The sequence below is a fragment of the Cydia pomonella genome, chromosome 25, assembly GCF_033807575.1.
Source record: "Cydia pomonella isolate Wapato2018A chromosome 25, ilCydPomo1, whole genome shotgun sequence".
In the NCBI taxonomy this organism is placed as follows: Eukaryota; Metazoa; Arthropoda; class Insecta; order Lepidoptera; family Tortricidae; genus Cydia; species Cydia pomonella.
In genome coordinates, this window is record NC_084727.1 from 7,640,436 (window position 1) to 7,662,536 (window position 22,101).

Sequence of the window (22,101 nt, forward strand, 5' to 3'; positions counted from 1 at the left end):
GACAGATTTTTTTAAATTTAAAATAGCATCTAAACTATCATCTGAATCGGCAGGCGATTACTGATAAAAAAAATTTTTTTTTCATGTTCATGTCATCAACTGACGGTTTTTCCACCGCGGTAGGTATAACCGGCTCACTATTTTTTAAATGCATCAGCCGGGAGGCGATGACTGACGATATATGCTCCTGGGCTCCTGGCCCGCAGTCTACTACTTCTACAAGACCGAGAGGCATGCCGTGATCTGGTGTCGGAGGCTTGAACTCACTTTGGGTCGTTGCGTCGACGTAGTAAGTACATCTTATAAAATAAAGTCCCGCGCCGCGTCTGTCTGTCTGTATGTACGCGATAAACAACGGCTTTCATACGATTTTCACAGGGCGCGCTTTTTGTATGTAGCATTTTCATTTCATTTATTTTCCCATTTTGGAAGTTTCTGGGGTACAATAGATAGCAGGTTTATTTTTTTATTGATTCAAAAAATTACACAGCATTACAGCGAACTAATACACTGTGAAATTTAAAACAGACAGTATTATACAGAGTATATACATGATAAGGGGAGGACAAACAGGACTAATACAAGACAGAAGATTCACGTTCATCCATCCTCTCACAGAACTTCATACACTCTTTACACAGATTCATCCAACTACTTTCATTGAAAATACATTCCGGTGCTTATGCGAGGAACGCGTTAATATATTAAAGAGAGCGGAAAAGTGGTGATTTGCCACGGGACATAGTGCGTGTTTTAGGCACAGCTGATAGGTGGCTTCGCGGTCGGAAATTAAATTGGGCCTTAGCCAGAGAAGGAACGAACAGGCGTACGACTTATGCAACCGACTTAGTTCAGAGCAGTCCGAGTTTCCTCTCTGATAATTACAGACAGAAGTATTAGATTTATTAGAAACATTTGAATCTCACGGGAAGTAGAATCGATTGACATCTTCCAAAAAGACCTTATTTCAAAGATATAAGACTCACCTACGATCTGAATATTGTTGTAAGTACGTATATTTATTGTCTTACATCAAATGGTTTTTCCACAAATTTTCGCGAGTTCAAAGAACAAATTCTATTGAATGACAAGTTCTTACAAAAAGTCATAATCTTGACACCGCCACCTCCGACCTTGTACCTATGCTGAATGCTGAATAATATTTCATAAATTAATAATATGCTTTGCTAACATTAAAAATCAGTGAAGGCATGGCAGCTGTAACTTGTATCGTTTATTTCTCAGTTAATCGTTTGAACCATCTGTTTACACGAACTTGCCCTCAAAAAAAAACGTTAAGCCAAGCCACGATGCCATGAGGCCATTTTTTCAAATCCTGATGGATATTATCAGCTAAATGTTCATTACTCTGAACGTCGAGAGGGTAGCGCAAATAATACAGGCTGTTTATTTAGTCACCTGCAACAAATTACGGACTGAATAGGTCATACTGAGCAACTTTTACTATTATACCAAACCCAAAATCTCGAAAAAAAAACTCCCATAGAAAATGTCAAGGTCAGACAGCCAAAATGTATGAAACAGCCAATTTTTTTTCGCGATTCGGGGTTGGTCCCATAATAAAAGTTGCTCAGTATGACCTATATATTCACCCCGTAAATTATTGCAGATGGCTAAATAAACATTCTGTATCAGTATCTTCTTGCGCTCTATATCTATAGCACATTTTAACCTGTTCTGACAAGCATCATGGTATCGAGAGTGACATTTATACTGATCACGCTCAGTTTCACTCATAACCCTCCAGTTATCTAATTAAAACATGCAAAATTTTGCCCGCTGATAACCTGATATCTCGTGTCCACCCCGAACGCGCGTGTAAACAAATAAACTTTTGCCCTATGCGCATACGCAAGAAAACGCGCAACTCCAATGAAAAACGATCAGTCGCTCCTCGACTGTCGCGGCGCGCGCACGCATGACAGACCCGCGCCTCATAATACAAATAACTTACATATTTATTTATTACAACTTCTTTTTATGCAAAATTCTAAATTATTCCCTGAAAAAACTATTGAGGAATTTAGTTGACGCTTTCGAGCTGGAGGATGAGTGACTTGTGATAATAGTGCTGTTATTTATTCAATCTGTGATATTAGTGTTATTTTTTATTTATTGTTAATTTATTCAATATGAAGCAGCAAACTGGAGTTATTACTATTCATCAAGTAAGTCCTTTTTTTCTTTTCTTTTCCTTTTTTGGGAATGAATTTTTTCGGGACGTATGAAATATCATTTGATATTTACCAGTCGCCTTTCGGCGAAGGAAAACGTCGTGAGGAGACCGGACTAATCCCAACAAGGCCTAGTTTATTACCCTCTGGGTTGGAAGGTCAGATGGCAGTCGCTTTCGTGAAATCTAGTGCCTACGCCAAATCTTGGGATTAGTTTTCAAGCGGACCCCAGGCTCCCATGAGCCGTGGCAAAATGCCGGGACAACGCGAGGAAGAAGAACCTTATCAGTTTTCTTATTTGCATATATGAGTCGACTTTCTAAGACATATATTATGTGAGACACAAACTAAAGATAGCAGATAGGACCCCTGCGCCTGTATTGAAACCTCTCCATACAGGTGTTTATTTAGTCACCTGCAATAATTGATGGGGTGAGGTGAATATATAGGTCATACTGAGCAACTTTTACTATGGGACCAACCCCAAATTACGAATAAAAAAAATTATGTTTCATACATTTTGGCTGTCTGACCTTGACATTTTGTGTAGGAGAGATTTTTTTTTGCGATTATGTTGTCGGTCCCATAGTCATAGTTACTCAGTATGACCTGTATCTTCACCCCGTAAGTAATTATTGCAGCTGACTAAATAAACGTCATCTGAATCTCTTCAAGGCTAGAGTAAATAAGTATCTCATAGGTAAGCGTGCTCCACCGTAGACCGCATCATCACTTACCATCAGGTGTGATCGTGGTCAAACGCCTGCCTATACTCCATAAAAAAAAAAACATTCTGTATATTTGCTTGACATAGGTCAGAGAGTCAGTATTAGTATTAAAATAAAAGTCGTCAAAACAATGTGAACCTAAATATCAATAATGACCTGTCTGGCCTAGTGAGTAGTGACCCTACCAATGAAGCTGACGGTCCTAGGTTCAAATCCTGGTAAGGGCATATATGTACTGTATGGAGAAATGACCACTTTTGTTGCCTCTCAAAACATATAGTCAGGTCTACAGTCTCTTGAAGCTGTGAAAATCTAAAATTTCTAAGTTGAGGTAAAAAAAAAAATACGGCCGCTTATGCCGCAAAAAAAGTATATTTCTAAACTCTCGAGGGAATCAAAATTTATAAGGTACTTCCCGTTGACCTAGACCTATGAAGTTTGCCAAAAAAATATCGTCTAAAGGGGCCGACTGATAACCAGTTCGGCGGACGATATCGACCTGTCAGTTATTCGCGATTATCAGCTTTTGTGGTTGCTATTACGCTGTGCGAGGAAGCCGCCAGCTCGTCGGTTACCAATTACGGCAACCAGATGCTTCGCGATTTCTGCAAAAATACTTGTGCGCGCTGGGAGCCCATGGAGCTAGTTTCAACGCCAAATGAAATGGTACTCTGTACCGAGGCTCTTATATTTAAGACGTTTAAAATTTTCATAATAAATTAAGATTTATTTTTAATATTTACGGAAGCCAACGACCGCAAACTAAATGTCGCATTCGTAATCCCTTGAATTAAAAAAATAATTATATGTGTACGTACTGTCGTCGCTATTGTACGTAATGCAGAAAAGGTCACCGGTTCAAACCCGGCACGGTAACAATGTAATTTGTATATTTATCAACTTATGTACGTAACTGAGGGCAGAGTCCAAAGCTTTGTCTCTTTCTTTTACTCGTATCGTAGTTAAGGTATGAATAGGAAGGATATATTGCATTGACGTTTGAAATGTTGGTGAACCTGGGAAATTAAGACGAAAGTAAGTAAGTGAATTGTAAATATTCTTATGAGAAAAAATCTTTAAACCGGAAAGTGGAGTACCGCACTAAATCACCTTTGCATACAATCGAAAATTTTGACAAATTCAACCACACCTTTGCGAACGGTTACAGATAGCTTGCAAACCACATTACAGTTTTGTGATCAAAACTGTAATGTGGTGGTTTCGTTTGTGGTAGCCAGGTGGTAGCCCAGTTCGATAATAGCAGATTAAGATTCAGACAATCAAAAGCTCTTGAGAAATCGAGGAGTACCTAAAAATGTGCACATTTCCTTTTTCAATGACATTAAGTAAAGCAGTCAATGTACTACGTCCTTAAATAGAAACCCGATGGACATCATATATCTGAGGACGAGCCTTACGGGCGATAAGAATGGCGCCAGTACAGCGGTATCACGCACACGAATTCGAGCCAATCGTGCAGTGTAACGCCACAACGCGATTGGTTGATGAGTTCGCATCACGCGCGCGATTGGTCGCAACTAGTTGCGTTAGACTGCACGATTGGCTCGAATTCGTGTGTGACACCACTGAACTAGCACCATTCTTAGTGCCCGTAAGGCCCGTCGTTAGATATATGGCAATGTGATTGGACATCTGGCAAAATATTGTTGTTTTCTAGGTAGGTGGTTAACTGTGAGCAGAGAACTTTTTTTCCTTTTAAAAAATATTAAATATTACGGCTACACTCACTTGACTTTTTTCGACGCTATCGGCGACATATTTCGCACCCATCGGGGGTCCTTCTTCAGGCTTGGTTGCTCGCGTCGGCTGCACTCCGTGCACTTAAGTCCACATCTAAATCTTTATCGCTGATATTTTTAAAAGGCCTGTAGGTAACGTGGTAAGGTTTTAATTTCGCGCGCTTAGTATTACAGGGTGGCCCAAAAAAACGTTGACAAAGATTTTTTTAAGTTTTAATATTAAATACTTACATAACTTATTCAATACAACTTAAAATTAAAAATACAGCCTTTTTTATTTAAGAAAAATCAATTGTCTTCAAAATAGCCCCCTTTGGCTTTAATGCACAAACGCAAACGTTTGGTAAAATTTTCAACGATATGCCGCAGCTCCTCCATGGTTATTTTTGCCCACTCCTGGGTAAGTTTCGCTTTTAAAGCGTCTACACTCTTGTGTTTTGTAGCACAGGCCCTTGTTTCTAAGATAGACCACAAACTATAATCCATTGGATTTAGATCAGGTGAGTAGGGCGGCCACTCTTTCGAGCTTATGAACCCTGGAAAATTGTCTTTACACCACTGCTGCACACTTCGGGCCCTGTGAGATGGAGCAGAGTCCTGCTCAGGCGCGGATACAAGGGGGGGGCCATAGGGGCAATGGCCCCCCCCTAAAACCCTGGCTCTCACATTACTAAATTGAGTAAATTTTATTTTTTACCAAAAATATATGATTTTCTCAAAATGGCCCCCCCCTAAGCCAAATCTTGTATCCGCGCCTGGTCCTGCTGGAATATCCACGGCTGGTTGCCGAAATGTTGTTGACTCCAAGGAAGAACTACAACTTCCAGAATATCTCTCCTGTATATTTCTTGGTTTATTTTTACACCCTTTTCAATAAAAATGAGAGGAGTTTTGCCTGTAGAGCAAATACCACCCCAAACCATAACTGAATCCGGCTTTTGACGATGGGGAATGACTGCGACCTCTCCGGGGCGACTAGAAGAGTAAATTCTGTCATTTTGGTGATTGTGGGCCTGTTCTATACAAAAAAGTTTTTCATCAGTAAAAAGGATATTTTTCCATTTTTCAGTAGCGGCACGTCGCGTAATCAAACGGCATCTCTGTAGACGAACTTTTTTATCTTTATCTTCTAGAAGCTGAGCTTTACGTAGCTTATATGCCTTTAATTTTAGATCATTAGCGACAATACGTTGGACCGTTGATCGACTTACACCCAGTTCCCGAGCCATTTTTCGCCACCACGGACCAAATCCGTGGATTACGACTAAGCCGTTTTTTTATAACATTTCGAAGCCACGGTGTCCTAACATTCCTCTTTCTTCCTCTTCCTGGGCGGTCAGCAAGATGCCCGAGTTCATTATACCGCCCAATAGTCTTGGACACCAGTTGACGACTGACACCGAGCGATCTAACTATCTCACACTGTCGTTTTCCCGCTTCGTGCAAGGAAATTATTGCTTTACGCTGCGTAGACATCATAAAAACCAAAAATATTCATATAATTCAAACAAGCTATTATTCATAAAACGTTGCCAATATGTGTAAGAATGTAACAGAAAATGAACCGAATTCGTTTGGCGTTCCAAATTCAAAAATTTTACTTTTTAATTTTGTCAACGTAATTTTGGGCCACGGTGTAAAATAACAAAGCTTAAAGGGCCATATCTACTGTTAAACGATGTACGATACACGTGCGAATAGGTAAATCGCAACTTGTGTCGATTTCAATTTCAATTTCAATATTTATTTACAACCAAAGTAGATTACAGTAGACAAATGCAACTTAATGCTAGGCCCAACTAGCAAAAACACGCTTAGAATAGTCTCAAGACTACAATTTTTTCGCTCTTATATTGATCTTATAGCATCGTATAAGCCCGGATTTAGGCACAAATTATAAGCGTATTTATTTTGATATCGTTCTAATATCAGTCTAATTGAATGCTGCTTGCATTTACAGTAATCTTTCCAAAACTTATTTAAGCTACCTTAGGCTAATATCGCTTTTACGTAAATATCTTGTAAGCCTACATAGGCTTATATTGGTCCAACGTTAGAATCTTATGAGCCTTAATAAGCTTATTTAGATTTTTTGTAAGATCACACAGAGAGTTGAAACATTCTATTTGTGAAGTATAAGTGTACGAGTGAAATTAAATGCAGCAGCGTGACATAAATATGTTAGTGTAAGTATTTATCTAACTGTTTATGAATTATGTTTAAATAGAATAACGTGCTCGTTATCATCGTGTGTGTTTATGTTTTACGGTATGTAATCACGTGGGAAAATATTATTTACTGTAAAGTAGACCCTGTTTTCCACTTCAAACTTCATGCGCCTGATCAAATATGGTATTTGTATCCGTTTATAATTATTTTATTTCTTTATTTGTACTGATAGTCAGCCATAGCTGTAGGTGTATTTTTAAAGCGCACTATTAGACTATTATAAGATTAATTACACTAAATTCTGCATTCAGAATACAAATGATATGGCCATGTTGAATTAATTAGGGTTCCTTGGTTTACTTACTAAAACCCTAAATACATTTGTTTATCCTTACTAGATCACTTGACACATACTAATAAACTAAATGTTTTTTTTATTTAAGTGACAAGATTGGTGATGCAAAATGGTTGTATTTATGGATATAGACCATTACTTGATGAAGAAAGACGTTCGCATGTTAAAACATTTAACATGGCCTTGGGAAGAAACACAATATACAAGTCTTGTTATTAAGCTACTATGCCAATACATTCCAGGAGACAACTCATTAATTTGCACAATCTCTTTGTTTGTGTTAAGCAGTGTCCTTGCGTCCTTTGGTAGAACATTATTTAGTCTTCTGTTTAAAATAATTAGCAATCCATTTACTGCTGCATGAGGGATATTAAATTTTAACGCCCATTTTTGTAATTCACTTTTTAAGGCAAAATCTTTCTCATAATCTGTTTTGTCATCGGTCGAAGATTCTTTTTCACTAAAATCATTAATTTCACATACTAAAACTTTGTCCTCAACCTCTACATCTTTCATGCAAGCAGAACCTACAGAACCCTCACTAATATTTTCACCAACACTACCTTGTCTTGGCAGGAGCTGTATATGTATTTGATTTACTTATGATTTTTTTGTACTTCTGAATTTTCCGCCGATAACCATCACTTCTCGAACGTTTTTTCCAGTTGTCGTAATCCATACCTATTTAAAATTACACTCTTACTTTAAATTACAATTTTTTTTTTATTAAATATCATACTTACAAGTGTTCCCAAAATCGATTTAAGATCAAACGATCTTATATTGATCTTGTCTTTTGTGATATAAGTATCTTTATCCTATATCAAAGATTCAAAAAGATTCAAAGAATTTATTTGCATAGAACACAGTAATATAAAGGTCTTACAAGATAAAAGAAAATCCGTGCATTCAGTCTGCATGCAGGCGTGCAAATATTTTAAAAAACAGTCAATATATATAAAAATAGAAACAAAAATTTAAAAATATCAAATTTACACAATGTCAAGTAAAATAATAATCGAGGGTCGAAGTTAAACAAAATGTCAAAGTTATAATAAATAAAATAGAATTTACAATATTTCCTGAATATGAATGTCAATTATCAACTAGAAATTTCAGCAGCATGTCAGTTGTGATCTAAATATTTTTGTACACTATAGAAACAATTATCAAGAAGCCAAGCAGTCAGTTTATTCTTAAATCTATTTCCTTTCAATAATTTGATGTCATTAGGTAATCGATTATATATTACTATACACATGTTATATACATTTTTTTTGTAAATAATTTTATAAGCTCGTGGTTTATGTAGCAAATTCATAATATTTGGTCGGGTCTGTCTGTGTATCACTTCCCCACGTTTTTTGAAAAAAGGTCTATTGTTATTTACAAACATACATATTTCTTTTATGTATAAGCAGGGTAAGGGGAGTATCTGCAATTTTTTAAACAGTGGAAAGCAAGGGTCTTCAGGCCAGGCGTTACAGATAGCCCGAACACATTTTTTCTGAATAATGAATGCTCTTTCAACATCGACAGAATTACCCCACATAATCAAGCCGTAGTGAAGGACTGAAGACACATATCCGTGATAAGCCGCCAAAGCTGCTTCCACAGATATTGTGTTTCTCAATCTTCGTAGAGCAAACACAAATCTGTTCAGTCTAACACAAATTTGCTCGATGTGGTCTTTCCAGTGTAAATCACTCTAATATCTTACTAAAGTGCTGCTGTTGATCTTATTATGCTTGTTTATAGCTTTAAATAAGATCAGAAAAGTACGTACTTACAGTGTTCTTATGCTATGTTGATATTAGTCTTACATTCTTACAATAGCATTTAGAAAGTCTGATATAAAATCAAATGAACTTAGAGAATGGGGATATAAGACTAGGTACTCTCAAGTTCAATGAGACTTCGTAAATGTTATTGTAGGACCAAGAGGCTTATAATAGTATTATACTATGTTGATATTAGTCTTACATTCTTACAATAGCATATATAAAGTCTAATATAAAATCAAATGAACTTAGAGAAAGGGGATATAAGACCAGGCACTCTCAAGTTCAATAAGACTTCGTAAATGTTATTGTAGGACCAAGAGGCTTATAATAGTATTATACTATGTTGATATTAGTCTTACATTCTTACAATAGCATTTATAAAGTCTAATATAAAATCAAATGAACTTAGAGAAAGGGGATATAAGACCAGGCACTCTCAAGTTCAATGAGACTTCGTAAATGTTCTTGTAAGAGCAAGAGGTTTATAATAGTATTATAAAATGCTCTTATATACATATATAAGACTAGGTAATAAGACTGACCTTACTAAAGCCGGTACTAGCTTGTCTAAGACTAATATAAGAGTGATGATATGTTCCAAAACAATAATAAGAGCTCTATAAGCTCATCAGTCTTATAAAGTGCGCAACCTGAGACTCTTTTGCTAGTTGGGAGGTACATACATATCTACTAGGACCCGGATAGGGCTTAGCAAAATACAGAATATTCCTAATCTAGAATATTCCTAATTTAGATTTAATTTATCGCCGCTCGTTGCGAATTTCCTTTCGTATCGTAAATAACCATTATGTTACATCTTACTATAATTTTTATACGCCCTGTCTTTTCTTTACAGAAATATAGAAAAAATGACTGAATATGTTACCGTGAGTTATTAATACAATACAATAACAATTTTAAGGAAATGTAAATTAACACATTCCTATACACTTGAAGGTTATACATACGGATATAATGAGATAATAAATAATACATATAACTAGTTAATGTGATAACAATAACAACCCAGATATCACGTAATTATGTTATATGTATGTATGTATAGGTATGTATAAGTATACTTTATTGTACATACAAATAAAAACACGAAAAACACAGCTACAGAGTAAATTAAATACAACAAAGACGAACCTTTTTATATAACATACAATACACATAAATTGAGTAGTATCAACACTTGGGTAAACAAGCTTTATGTGAAAGTTGGGGAAGGAATAAAAACGTATTTTTTATTTATGTACAAACATAACATTAACGTTTAGTAAAAATTGGTATCGAAAACACTATAATCCACGAAAATCATAATATTTTTATACAGGGTGGTATCTATTTAATATATGTTATTATTCTATTTTTTATTCACCGACATTCCAATTGTCATTAATGTGTCTGTAATTAACGTACTACGGGGTTTTGGTGCGGGAATTATTTCGTGTATTTATAACGTTGTTTATTTTAAAATAATGCGCTTAGAAATGTTAAAATAATTTCTGTTTTTCCAGATGTTTGGTTAGTGTAAAAAAAATTCTCACAATTATATAACTTGACTTATATTTACATGTTATTTTAAGGGTTCCATACCAACAAGGTACAAAAGGAACCCTTATGATCACATCGCTAAATATCTCGAGAACCACTTAAACTATCGATTTGAAATGGAATAGTTATGAACAACGCTTATCCCAGACACATTGAAAGTATTTTTTTTTATTAAGTATGGAAAATGTCCAATATGAATAGGGGGCCAAAATTCAAAGTCTAGTGGGGTATCATTTCTTCTTCTTCTTCTTTAAGTGCCTTCTCCGTCCCGGAGGTTGGCGACCTTATGTCTATATGCCATTAAATTCTATCTGAATTTCATGCGAATTAGTTTCTCTGTACTGCCCACGTCCAACCAGTCTCTTATGTTCCTTGTCCATGATATTCTCCATCTCCCATGTCCATCATCATTCATTATCATATCATTATCATATCATAAATATCATCATATCATTAACATATCATCATAAATATCATCATATCATTATCATATCATCATCATAAATATCATATCATGAAAGAGCTCAAACTGTTCATTCCATAACACATTTTTTTTTCAAGTTTTTTCCGAAGTCTCCCTTATTCTCCGAAGTTTACCGAAAAAAAAATATTACTATTTAAGATTGGAATAGGTAATCATTTTAATTGTTTTTATCATATTTTGCATGTTAGATGTTGGTAAATTATGTGAAACTGTAAATATCGTCTAATTACTTTTGTGTACCACTTAAAATTAAAGTAAATGTAATCCTAATGGGAACAATGAAGAAGGGTTAGATACCTAATCCTCCTGTGGTCGAGGCTGGGTCTGGATTTCAACTATTTTGAAGAAGTCTTCATCCTTCGCATAAATAATCTAAATAAAATGACCATAATATACAATAACGCGTATTTTGCCTTTTACTGTAAACACAAGTACCTAACAATACAAATACACTCACAATTTCGCAAGCTGGCACCGCGAAGCAAATAATCCGATATCTACGTTACATAACAATCGCATACGCATTTTTTGCAATAACTGTACTTATCCAACAAATCGTCATATGTACCAAAGCTCCACACATAAAAATAGACTATATCCCTGTACATTAAAGCTCAAATTTCAATACAGGGAATCCGTGACATTGGCGAAGTCAATGAACTTTGATCTACTTTCCAAATATTTAGTGTCGTGCGCGAAGGGTTATCGACTCGTGTACCTTGATTGACGTGAACTTTACGTACGTTTTTGAAAAAACGTACCGTCTTTTTAGATAACAATACGGTTCTCCAATATTTAATTATACTTGCCGCAAAACTAACTGGCCACTGAGATCATAATGCTATCTCCTTTACCCTTGTTAAGACCAACCAAGAATGAAAGAGATGGCATTATGACCTGACCGGCCAGATAGTTTTGCGGATAGTATAGCAATCTGGAGGATTTTCTGTAGTGATTTCATCGATTATTATGAAAAAAAAAAATATTTGTAATTTTATTGTATATTTTAGTGTAGTTATTCTTTAGTGTCTATTTCTATTATAATGTGTGTGTTGTGTAAATATTGGACAAATATGAGTCAAATAGCTTGAAATAAATTAATAAAAAAAAAAAAAAAAAATTTAATTTGACTTTCGCTCGAAAGTCTTTATATTGACAGTCAGTATAAGTTTATCACTGTTTCTTTTCCATAATAAATTCTAATTATTATTATCATGATCACGTATTATTCACCCCGTATATAGAAATCTATATTTAAATCCATTTAGGATTTCCGCGTTCTAATGTAATGATACATCTGCCAAAATTGCGTGACAGTTCGCGACGGTTCAACAATTGTATGAATGCCATGTATCTTTCCTATCTTGGCATAGTTAATTTGGCATGTAAACGGTAAAACTGTCAAATTAGGCATGTTACCTACCAGTGGCGGCGCGTCACAAATATTCGTAGGGAACCCGGAGCTAATTTTACTTTCCTTTTCTTCATGATCCGATCGTGAAAGTACTCAACGGTCTGAAATTAGACAAGCCGGTGGGAATCGAGTTCTTTGAACGATCCGCCACTGTTACCTACATCTTATACTAGAATGTAGCTATTTATAGTGACTGTGGAAATTTTAATTGACGTATATTAAAGCATTGGCTTATATTACTTCGTAAAGTTTGTGATTCCTATCCTCATCTCGACTTAGTTTAATGTTAGTTAAGTTTATGTACAGACGCGATCGCTTGGACAGGTCTCCACGGAAGACCAGCGTCAAGATACCTGAAAGCATAGAGAAATGAGAAGTAATAGAGTGCTCACTCCATACATCAGTTTTGGTACCAAAATGCTTAATATTTTCGCAGTCGACATCTAGCATCGAGTAGCTGAACTCTCAGTACTGCTACTCGACAATAGATATCGCGGCAAACAAAAAGTCTAATGCTCAACGATTTTCCGCTAATATTATAACCAGAGTAAGCGTAGAAGTTGAAAATAGAGTTCCGGTTACTTTAGTTATAATATTAGCGGAAAATCGTTGAGCATTAGACTTTTTGTTTGCCGCGATATCTATTGTCGAGTAGCAGTACTGAGAGTTCCGCTACTCGATGCTAGATGTCGAATGTCGACTGCGAAAATATTAAGCATTTTGGTACCAAAACTGATGTATGGAGTGAGCACTCTATTACTTTTTATTTCTCTATGCTGAACGGTAACTTGACATCAAGCTGAGGAGGCTGTGTTTTAATAGATTTAAGCAATATTATTTATTTTCTTTCTTCTTTCTAAAGACGGGCCCTAAGATGGTAAGAATGGTGGTGTCACTGACACTGACACGCATGCGAGCCAAGCGTACAGTCCAACTATAGTTGTACCGTACTCGAGAACGTTCTCAATTTACTATTGGAAATATTCTTGAGCGAGAAAATTTCCCATACAAAAGGGATACAACTCGTAGTCCAACGCAACAAGTTGCGCCAATCGCGCGGGTGATGCGAACATTGCGAACTCATCAACCAATCGCGTTGCATTCTCCAAACGAGAATATTCGTTCGGAATTATATGAACGGGCTCTGTCATAAATATTAAATATAAATATTATAGGACATTATTACACAAATTGGCTAAGTCCCTCAGTAAGCTCAATAAGGCTTGTGTTGAGGGAGGGGGCTGTCATACATTTTTAAATACTTATTTGACGTAAAGTGTTTCAAACGAGGTATGTTTAATCGTGTCGAATTATCAATATTCCATCACCACTTCCTCATTCTATAAATAACAACTGTTTTGTATGACATTACATACATTTCACGGAGCGTGGCTAGAACGGATTTCTAAATAGACTTTTGTAAGAACACATTGTATTGTATTGTTATTTGTTAGCTTCTAACAATATGTCTTTTTGTTTTTCTGTGTAGGAAACTGAGTTGTTGTGCACTACAATCGGCAAATAATCCCGTTGCAATTTATTAGGACGAGTCGTTTTTAATTATGTAAGAAATAACAATATAATAAACAGACAAAATCCTCAAGCGCGCGCAGTGGCGGAGTTGCCCTAAAGGGTCCCACTGATTACCAGTTCGCCGGACGATATCGGCCTGTCAGATATTTGCAAAAGCTGAAGGGGCCCACTGATTACCAGTTCGCCGGACGATATCGGCCTGTCAGATATTCGCAAAAGCTGAAGGGGGGCACTGATTACCAGTTCACCGGACGATATCGGCCTGTCAGATATTCGCAAAAGCTGAAGGGGCCCTCTGATTACCAGTTCACCGGACGATATCGGCCTGTCAGATATTCGCAAAAGCTGAAGGGGCCCACTGATTACCAGTTCACCGGACGATATCGGCCTGTCAGATATTCGCAAAAGCTGAAGGGGTCCACTGATATCGGCCTGTCGCGAGTTATTCGCGATTGTCAGCTTTTGCGGGCCTGAGGCGGCTGAATATTAGAGGCGGCAGTCTAATTTATAGTAAGGTGCTGAAAAGAGGGCGGCCAGTACTTATAAGGGGCCTGAGGATTAGGGCGGCCAAGACTGCAAATCCGCCACCGAGCGCGAGGTTGTTTTATGCGATAAACGCTGCGTTAAAATTATTACACAAATTGACTACGTCCCACAGTAAGCTCAATAAGGCTTGTGTTGTAGGTACCTAGACAACGATATATATAATATATAATTATAAAAATACTTAAATACATAGACAACACCCATGACTCAGAAACAAATATCCGTGTTCATCACACAAATATATGCTCTTACCTGGATTTGAACCCGGGACCATCAGCTTCATAGGCAGGGTCACTACCCACTACGCCAGACCGGTCGTTATAAGATTCAACACGGGACATTTATAAATTAAATTATTTCGGTATAAATTCGGTACAAGGAGCATTTTATACCCACTCTTCTCTAACTCGAAGCTGTGTAAGCTGGACCGCCCTAACAGCTGAGATATACTTGCCGCAATACCAACTGGTGACTGAGGTCATAATGCCATCTCTTTCACTCTTGGTTGATCTTAATAAGAGTAAAGGAGATAGCATCATGACCTCAGTCACCACTTAGTTTTGCGGCAAGTATACCAAGGTCACGAGTTAGAATCTCGCCCGAGGTGGAAATTATTACCATTTTTAATTCTACTAAGTATAAAAATTTAGGTTTTAATTGTCTTGAAGATTGATTGAATCCATACAAAGTATGTAGCCTTCTCGACTTAGTTGCCCAAGACTTATGCATAGGCATTACGTTTTTTTCATCATCGTTAGGCAAGCAGGAACGCATCCTTGGCTGTCAACTCAACCTCAACAGTACACTACATATAACATCTGTAGCTGTAGGTATTTAAATAAAATTAAACAAAAAATTTGTAAATTTTGGGGTAGTTACAATATTTATTGGTTAACCAACCAAATGCAAAATCGCCTGGATCTGTCACTGAACGACCTATCTTTAACCTACATTATTTGATCATGTAATGTTTTCATCTACCCTCAACTGGCTTAAGGAGCCATTGAGGGTTGAGGGCCAACTTAAACAACGTCATATATGAGATATAATTACTTAAATACATAGAAATTCTTTTTCTAAAACTTGCTATGAAATGATAACATGACTTACGTCAAATTAGGTCCGGAAATACTTCATATCAGATGCGATGAGTGAAGATGATATGTAAAGGAATTTCATACTGCCTTACACACCTAGGACTGTAAAGTAACCTTCTTTTGTTTTTTAACGTCAAATTGTGACACAACGTCTTGGCATTCAACCATCAAAAAGTATAGGTACGGTACGGTGATCTGTTGTGCATATTCGTTGCTTAGCAACGGCGGTGGCCCATCGCACCGGCGCGTGGACTTACACGCGTAAGGCACCGCTCGCTGGTAGAGTGGCGAGTCGAGTAGTTCGCCACAAAACAAATTGTCTACAATTTTTTTTTTAATTGCAAGTTTGAGAAAAGCACTATACAAATCTCGGCGCGAAACAGGGTTGCCGGCCGCATATCTCTATCCGGCTTCGCTACGCTCAGCCGTATATATCTACTTGGTCTGCAGCCCTACGTTTCCCGGCCTCTATATTAATGTACTATACTTACACGCCTCTGTTTCACTGACAATAAGGTCGTGTACATTTATTTTTTCCAACATTATTATTTATATTTGGGGTCACAAATGCAACCGAACCAATTTCTACACGAAACCTTTCTAATAAGTTAGGAAAAACTAATCGGTTTTGGAAAAAAATAATATTCGGACTAACGAAATTTCGGCATCGATTCGATCGGAGAAAAATACAGAGTATTATAATATAAACCAATTAGAGCACTTTCTCGAGTGTAAATAATGAATAACATAAATTTAATTAATACGGATGTATATATTTTTATTGCAGAATATAATCTCGGAGATAGTATATTATCGCCTATTTTTAGCCTCGTGGATCGCTATATCATATCAGTCATGATTCATATTTCTTTTGCAAAAGACGTGTTATTCGTTTGCTCCATTTTATTTGAGTGTGTAATCACTTTTTACTCGTAGTGAGAATTTATTTAGAACGTCATAAAACTGTAAATCGATGTTGTTATTTTAAGTGTATCCATTAGTTTATTTTTTCGTGAAATAATTTTACCAAAACATGACTATTGTAGCGTTTAAAGTTGAAATGAAATGTTTGTGTTAGTTTTGAGTGTTTAGTAATAATGGAAATTAAAAAGGAAGAACAACCAAAGGTACCTATTTCAAGTTTCTTGCGAATTTTTGGTCAAAAATAATCAAAGCCTTTTGTACGTATATGTTTTGTTAGCTCTGTTAGCAGCAGAAGTTTATACTTCCTGCATCGCACAGCTACTGTGGAATGAACTGTCGCCTGCGGTATTTCCGGACCAGTACAGACACGTCTGAAAATATCGATACGAATAATATGCCAAAAATATATATACACTACCTTACCATATGGGCAATAAAGTCGTGTATACATATTTTTGGCATTTTTTTGGTATCGATATTTTCAGACGTGACCGTACGACCTAACCTTCAAGAAGAGAGCGTATTCCCATCTTATAAAGGCCGGCCACGCATTTACAACCCCTCTGCACTGGATGTCGTTCGATACCCCCGTCAGAGGGGTATGAGGGGCCGCTTCCGCCTTTCGGCTGCGGCGGCTGTCGCGGGGAACCCCTCTGGTGTTGCGGGTGTCCATGGGCGGCGGTAATCGCTTACCATTAGGTGATCCGTCTGCTCGTTTGTCTCCTATACTTACCATAAAAAGATGCACACACGTGTAATTTTAGGTTAATTATCGCTAAATAATCTGAATATTACTCATAATATCATTTAACTACTTACATTAATTTGCTATTGAGTATAATTACAATACATATTTATTGTGTTTCATCAATATTCAATATTTACTAAATACGAGTAATAACCTTGAATTTAATTTTATTGATTGTTCAAACAATTTACATACACAGATTAGTCCAAAATTCAAACAAATTACCAAAACCTGTTTTAAGAGTTTTTATTTATTTATTTCAAGCTTGTTACGCTTTTTTTAACCTTTTAGTAACTTATGTAAAAAATATGATATTAAATATTTTACAGAAAATACTATGTAGGTACTATTTACCTACACCACTACTGGTAACTTTGTTCATTTTTACATACAAATAGAATAATTATTACCTATGTAATAACTGACAATATATGACATAAACAATGGCAGGTTATTAGTAATAACTTATTACATACATACATTTTAGTATAATTACCTGTAGTGGTTTTCCAACAGCAGCGTTTGGCTAAGATTGGCAAACATACTGTATAAAATAATCAATAATCTTGCTTTATTACAAGTTTTTATTTAACTTGCCCTGTTAGTATGTTAGTTTATTAATTGGTTTGTTAGTGTGGGTCAAATCTCGGTAGCTAAATTTGAGCCACTTCCCGATTTCCGATTGAGGTGAAAATTTGCATCCATATATAAGTCGGGTGACAATGCAATATTATGATGACATGGAGCTGATCTGATGGAGACAGGAGGTGGCCATGGAAACTCTGTGATGAAAAAACGCAACCTAAATGTGTTTGGGGTTTTTATAACTGTCTCGATGAGTATTAGTTGCCTGTGGAAAAGAAGTACAGTCAGCGATAAAAGCTTGTGTCAGAAATGATATTTTTGGTAAAAACTTATTTATACTTAAAGTTTAAGTACTGCGAGTCTAACCTCACTCTGTACCGACTAACGAAGCTGAGAAATGCGTCACTAGATCACTGCTATCAACGTCAAATAGATAAGCGGGTGTTAAATGCGTCGCTAGATCACTGCTATCAACGTCAAATAGAGAACCGGGTGTTAAATGCGTCGCTCTCGCTAGATCACTGCTATCTACGTCAAATAGAGAAGCGGGTGTTAAATGCGTCGCTCTCGCTAGATCACTGCTATCAACGTCAAATAGAGAACCGGGTGTTAAATGCGTCGCTCTCGCTAGATCACTGCTATCAACGTCAAATAGATAAGCGGGTGTTAAATGCGTCGCTAGATCACTGCTATCAACGTCAAATAGAGAACCGGGTGTTAAATGCGTCGCTCTCGCTAGATCACTGCTATCAACGTCAAATAGAGAAGCGGGTGTTAAATGCGTCGTTAGATCACTACTATCAACGTGAAATACAGAAGCGAGTGTGAAATGCGTCGCTAGGTCACTGTACTATGAACGTCAAATACAGAAGCGGGTGTGGAATGCGTCGCTAGATCACTATACTATGAACGTCAAATGCCTATGAAAGTATGACGCTTATTTTCGCTGCCATGTCAATGCAAAATTTGCTTAGACAGACTACCTATTTATTCACGCTGTATTGTTTTCTTTTGCATATCAATAACGCAGACATATTTGCATTTTTAATTCGAACTGTGACGTCATAGTGGTGTGATGCCTACATTATTGCTAATCAGGTTTTATCTTTTGCGTATTATTCGAGGTTATTTAAGCAGGCCAGCTGATCAAGGTCACTGGCTCGACTTTGTACTGTATTACGTCAAAACAAGTATAGTTATATTTGTGAAAAGTGCCTTACGACTAATTCATTGTCATGATCTTTTGGTGGCGTTTATTAACAGGGCACCTTAGGGCGATTACGAATACTAACAGCGAATAATTAAAAATAGACGCTAATCATCAAGGGTTTTTTTTTTGTGCGGAATTACACAATATGTAATTAAATGTTGCATATAGCGTTGTTGTAACACGGGCATTACATTTAATTCAACCAAACAATTGAAAACGGTGACATATCAATGTCATTTCGAACATCAATCGTCCGAGATAGTACAGCCAGCATCAAAATTATCTACCATTCTGTAACTGCGTAACAAAAAGTGATGGTTCTATATGTAGAACAATTTAAACTGTAAAAGATATAATTTCGAACGTGAATTTTAGAGATTGATCTATCTTTGGAAAACTTATCCAGAATATCAGATACTTTTGGCGCGTTGTTTCATCCGCTACTATTGCTGCTGACTGTACTTACGTTTAGTAGCGAATGTATACACTCGTACTAACACTAATAAATATGTAAACAGGCCCTCAGCCAAGTTTATACGCTCGTAAGGGCCTTATAAGATAAAAATATTCGCCGCAGAGGGGCTTACATTGTATGTAAAATTTGAGCTCTAGGGGGACAGCTGTCCCCCCCCTGCCTACGCCCATGTGAAATGATGATATGCCATATGACTTATGAACCTTTCTTTTTTCAGATGCGCCTGCATCGCTGTGAGGGCTGCCTCGCGGCGTGCCCGCCGCGCCGGGCGCCGCTTGCGGACTATCCCCGCAGTATTTTCAAGTAAGTCGTGACAGCCTGGTGCCTACACTCTGTACACAAAGATCCAAGAAGAAGAAGAGATCTATAGAAGAGCTTCGCTTACCCCTCTCATCCCCCATTTCCTCAAGTAGAAATCGCGCAGAGCTGGCGCTTGGATTGTTACTGCACTGCGCAATTATAAAGACGTTTAAAGATACGTTCAAACCTTCGAGCAACACCGGGAAGGGAGACGGTATTCATACTATTTCCCCTCTGCCGCAGCATAGGTACAACTGTACCTATAGCGGTGCATGTTGTGACTCGTCCGTACACAAAAAGAGATCGAGGTGTGCAAGATTTGTCCTTGACGTGTGTTCTATGTACTTGTATCGTCATTACGGAATGGATTTTGTATGTAGTGAGTGAGAAGTGCGACTGTGTGCACGTTTCCCCCCGCAAAAAATGGCAGAACGATTTGTACGGTGACATATCGCTTGGGCTCCTGTCGGAAGCCAGTGTTGCTCGAAGATAATAATAATTATCAAAATGCATTTAAATAAAACAGTTGCTTATTATTAATTCAATTTTCTATGAATGAGTTGAGCAAGAATGAGTTGTTCGGTAAAATTCGCTTAGGCTTCTCCCTTCCGACGTGTTTTTTTAAGGGTCCCCAGCAAGCTCGGTTCTCCATACAAACGTAGTTACGCTCCCATTTTATAACGACTAGCTAGATTGCTCTGAAACTTTGTACTTACAATAGGATACTTATATCTATCCTGTAATTAGTTTAATTATGGTATGTGAAGTAGCTTACTAGTTAAAAAATACAGCGAATTTAAGTTTTTCAAACTTAATTTTGCTATATTTCGTTTGTTTTATAAACTGGAGCTATATCTTATACCTTTAAACGAGCAATTTTTGTATATATATATATATATATATATATATTTCCGTGATCTCGGAAACGGCTCTAACGATTTCGCTGAAATTTGGTATATGGGGGTTTTTGGGGGTATTCAATCGATCTAGATTAGTCTTATGTTTGGGAAAACGCGTGTTTTCGAGTTTTCATGCGTTTTTCTTTCGACGCAGAATATAGTCGCTAATTTCGAGATGCCAGTCACTCTCCGTCTGGTCCAGCGGGTTAAGACGCGGACGGCTAGAAACGAGTGTTACGGGTTCGAATCTCGCCCGGTGACTAACTTTTGTTTTTTTTTTTTATATGTTCAAGTTTATATATAATTTTTTAATTTTTATTGTTTTAGACAAGTTTAATTTAGTAAAAAAATGTAGTTAAGATTATTACCTATACACCACCATATTACAATAAATACTTAGTTATCACCGAGCAAAGCTCGGTCGCCCAGGTACTAAACTAATTACAGGACTTGACCTCATGTCATTTTATGTGCAAAGTTTCATTACAATCCAACACGTAGTTTTAAAATGAGAACGAAACTCCGTTTGTATTGGAAGTTAAAATTCGACCGAGCTTGCCGGGGACTCAGCGAAATTACCATTTTTTACTTCACACAAAAATATTTTTAATTTAGACACTTTTATTTTAACGCCATCTCTCGTGTACTGGCAGAACCACGTTGTGCAAGCGACGCCGCTCGCCCTACCCGATGAGCAACAGCAAATCGAACTGTACCAAGATGGCGGACCCCACGCCGCCCACGCCACCTGACAATAATGCGCCACGTAAGTATCCTTCCCGATTTACTGGACCTACTTACCATGTGCCACTTGTTAATGACTAATTCCAGCGTCTTATGACCGTCGGCATCTAGTTACCGCTATGGAAAATGGCGTCGCTGCGCAGTAGCGCCAATGTTGCGTCATGCAGCAGCCATAGAGTTGACTAGACGCCGACTCTCGGTAGACGTTAGTTAGGGGTGGCTCTCATAAGTAAGGTTTATATTAGTTCACTTGTATATTTTTTTCTCCATACTGAGTCGGTGGCAAACAAGCATATGGCCTGCCTGATGGTAAGCAGTCTCCGTAGCTTATGTATGCCTGCAACTCCAGAGGAGATCCATGCGCGTTGCCGATCCTAACACTCCGCAACCCCGTTGAGCTCTAGCAACCTTACTCACCGACAGGAACGCAACACTATTAGTAGGGTCTACCTAGTTGGTTACTAAGTTCTGTTACTCGATTTGCAACCTCTTTATTTCCGTTAAAACAAATGCTACCGAAAAAATAAAAAATGACATAATGTGGTGGATTTATGAGCTATAATTATATACCACACATAACGCTTATCTCGT

At 37.2% G+C, this 22,101-nt stretch overlaps 1 protein-coding gene across 4 annotated transcripts in view; it reads left to right on the forward strand.

Annotated features, from left to right (window-relative positions):
- The window catches only part of LOC133531334 (pantothenate kinase 3), a 58,710-nt gene that overhangs the window by 21,752 nt on the left and 14,857 nt on the right, over nucleotides 1-22,101 (forward strand). For 3 of the 4 annotated variants that reach the window (XM_061869477.1, XM_061869480.1, XM_061869478.1), the window contains 2 exons: nucleotides 19,785-19,870; nucleotides 21,420-21,532. In XM_061869477.1, the coding sequence (XP_061725461.1) occupies nucleotides 19,785-19,870; nucleotides 21,420-21,532 (199 nt within the window). Of the gene's footprint in view, nucleotides 1-1,880; nucleotides 2,190-19,784; nucleotides 19,871-21,419; nucleotides 21,533-22,101 lie in introns of those variants that run through there. The other variant, XM_061869479.1, reaches the window with a different exon arrangement.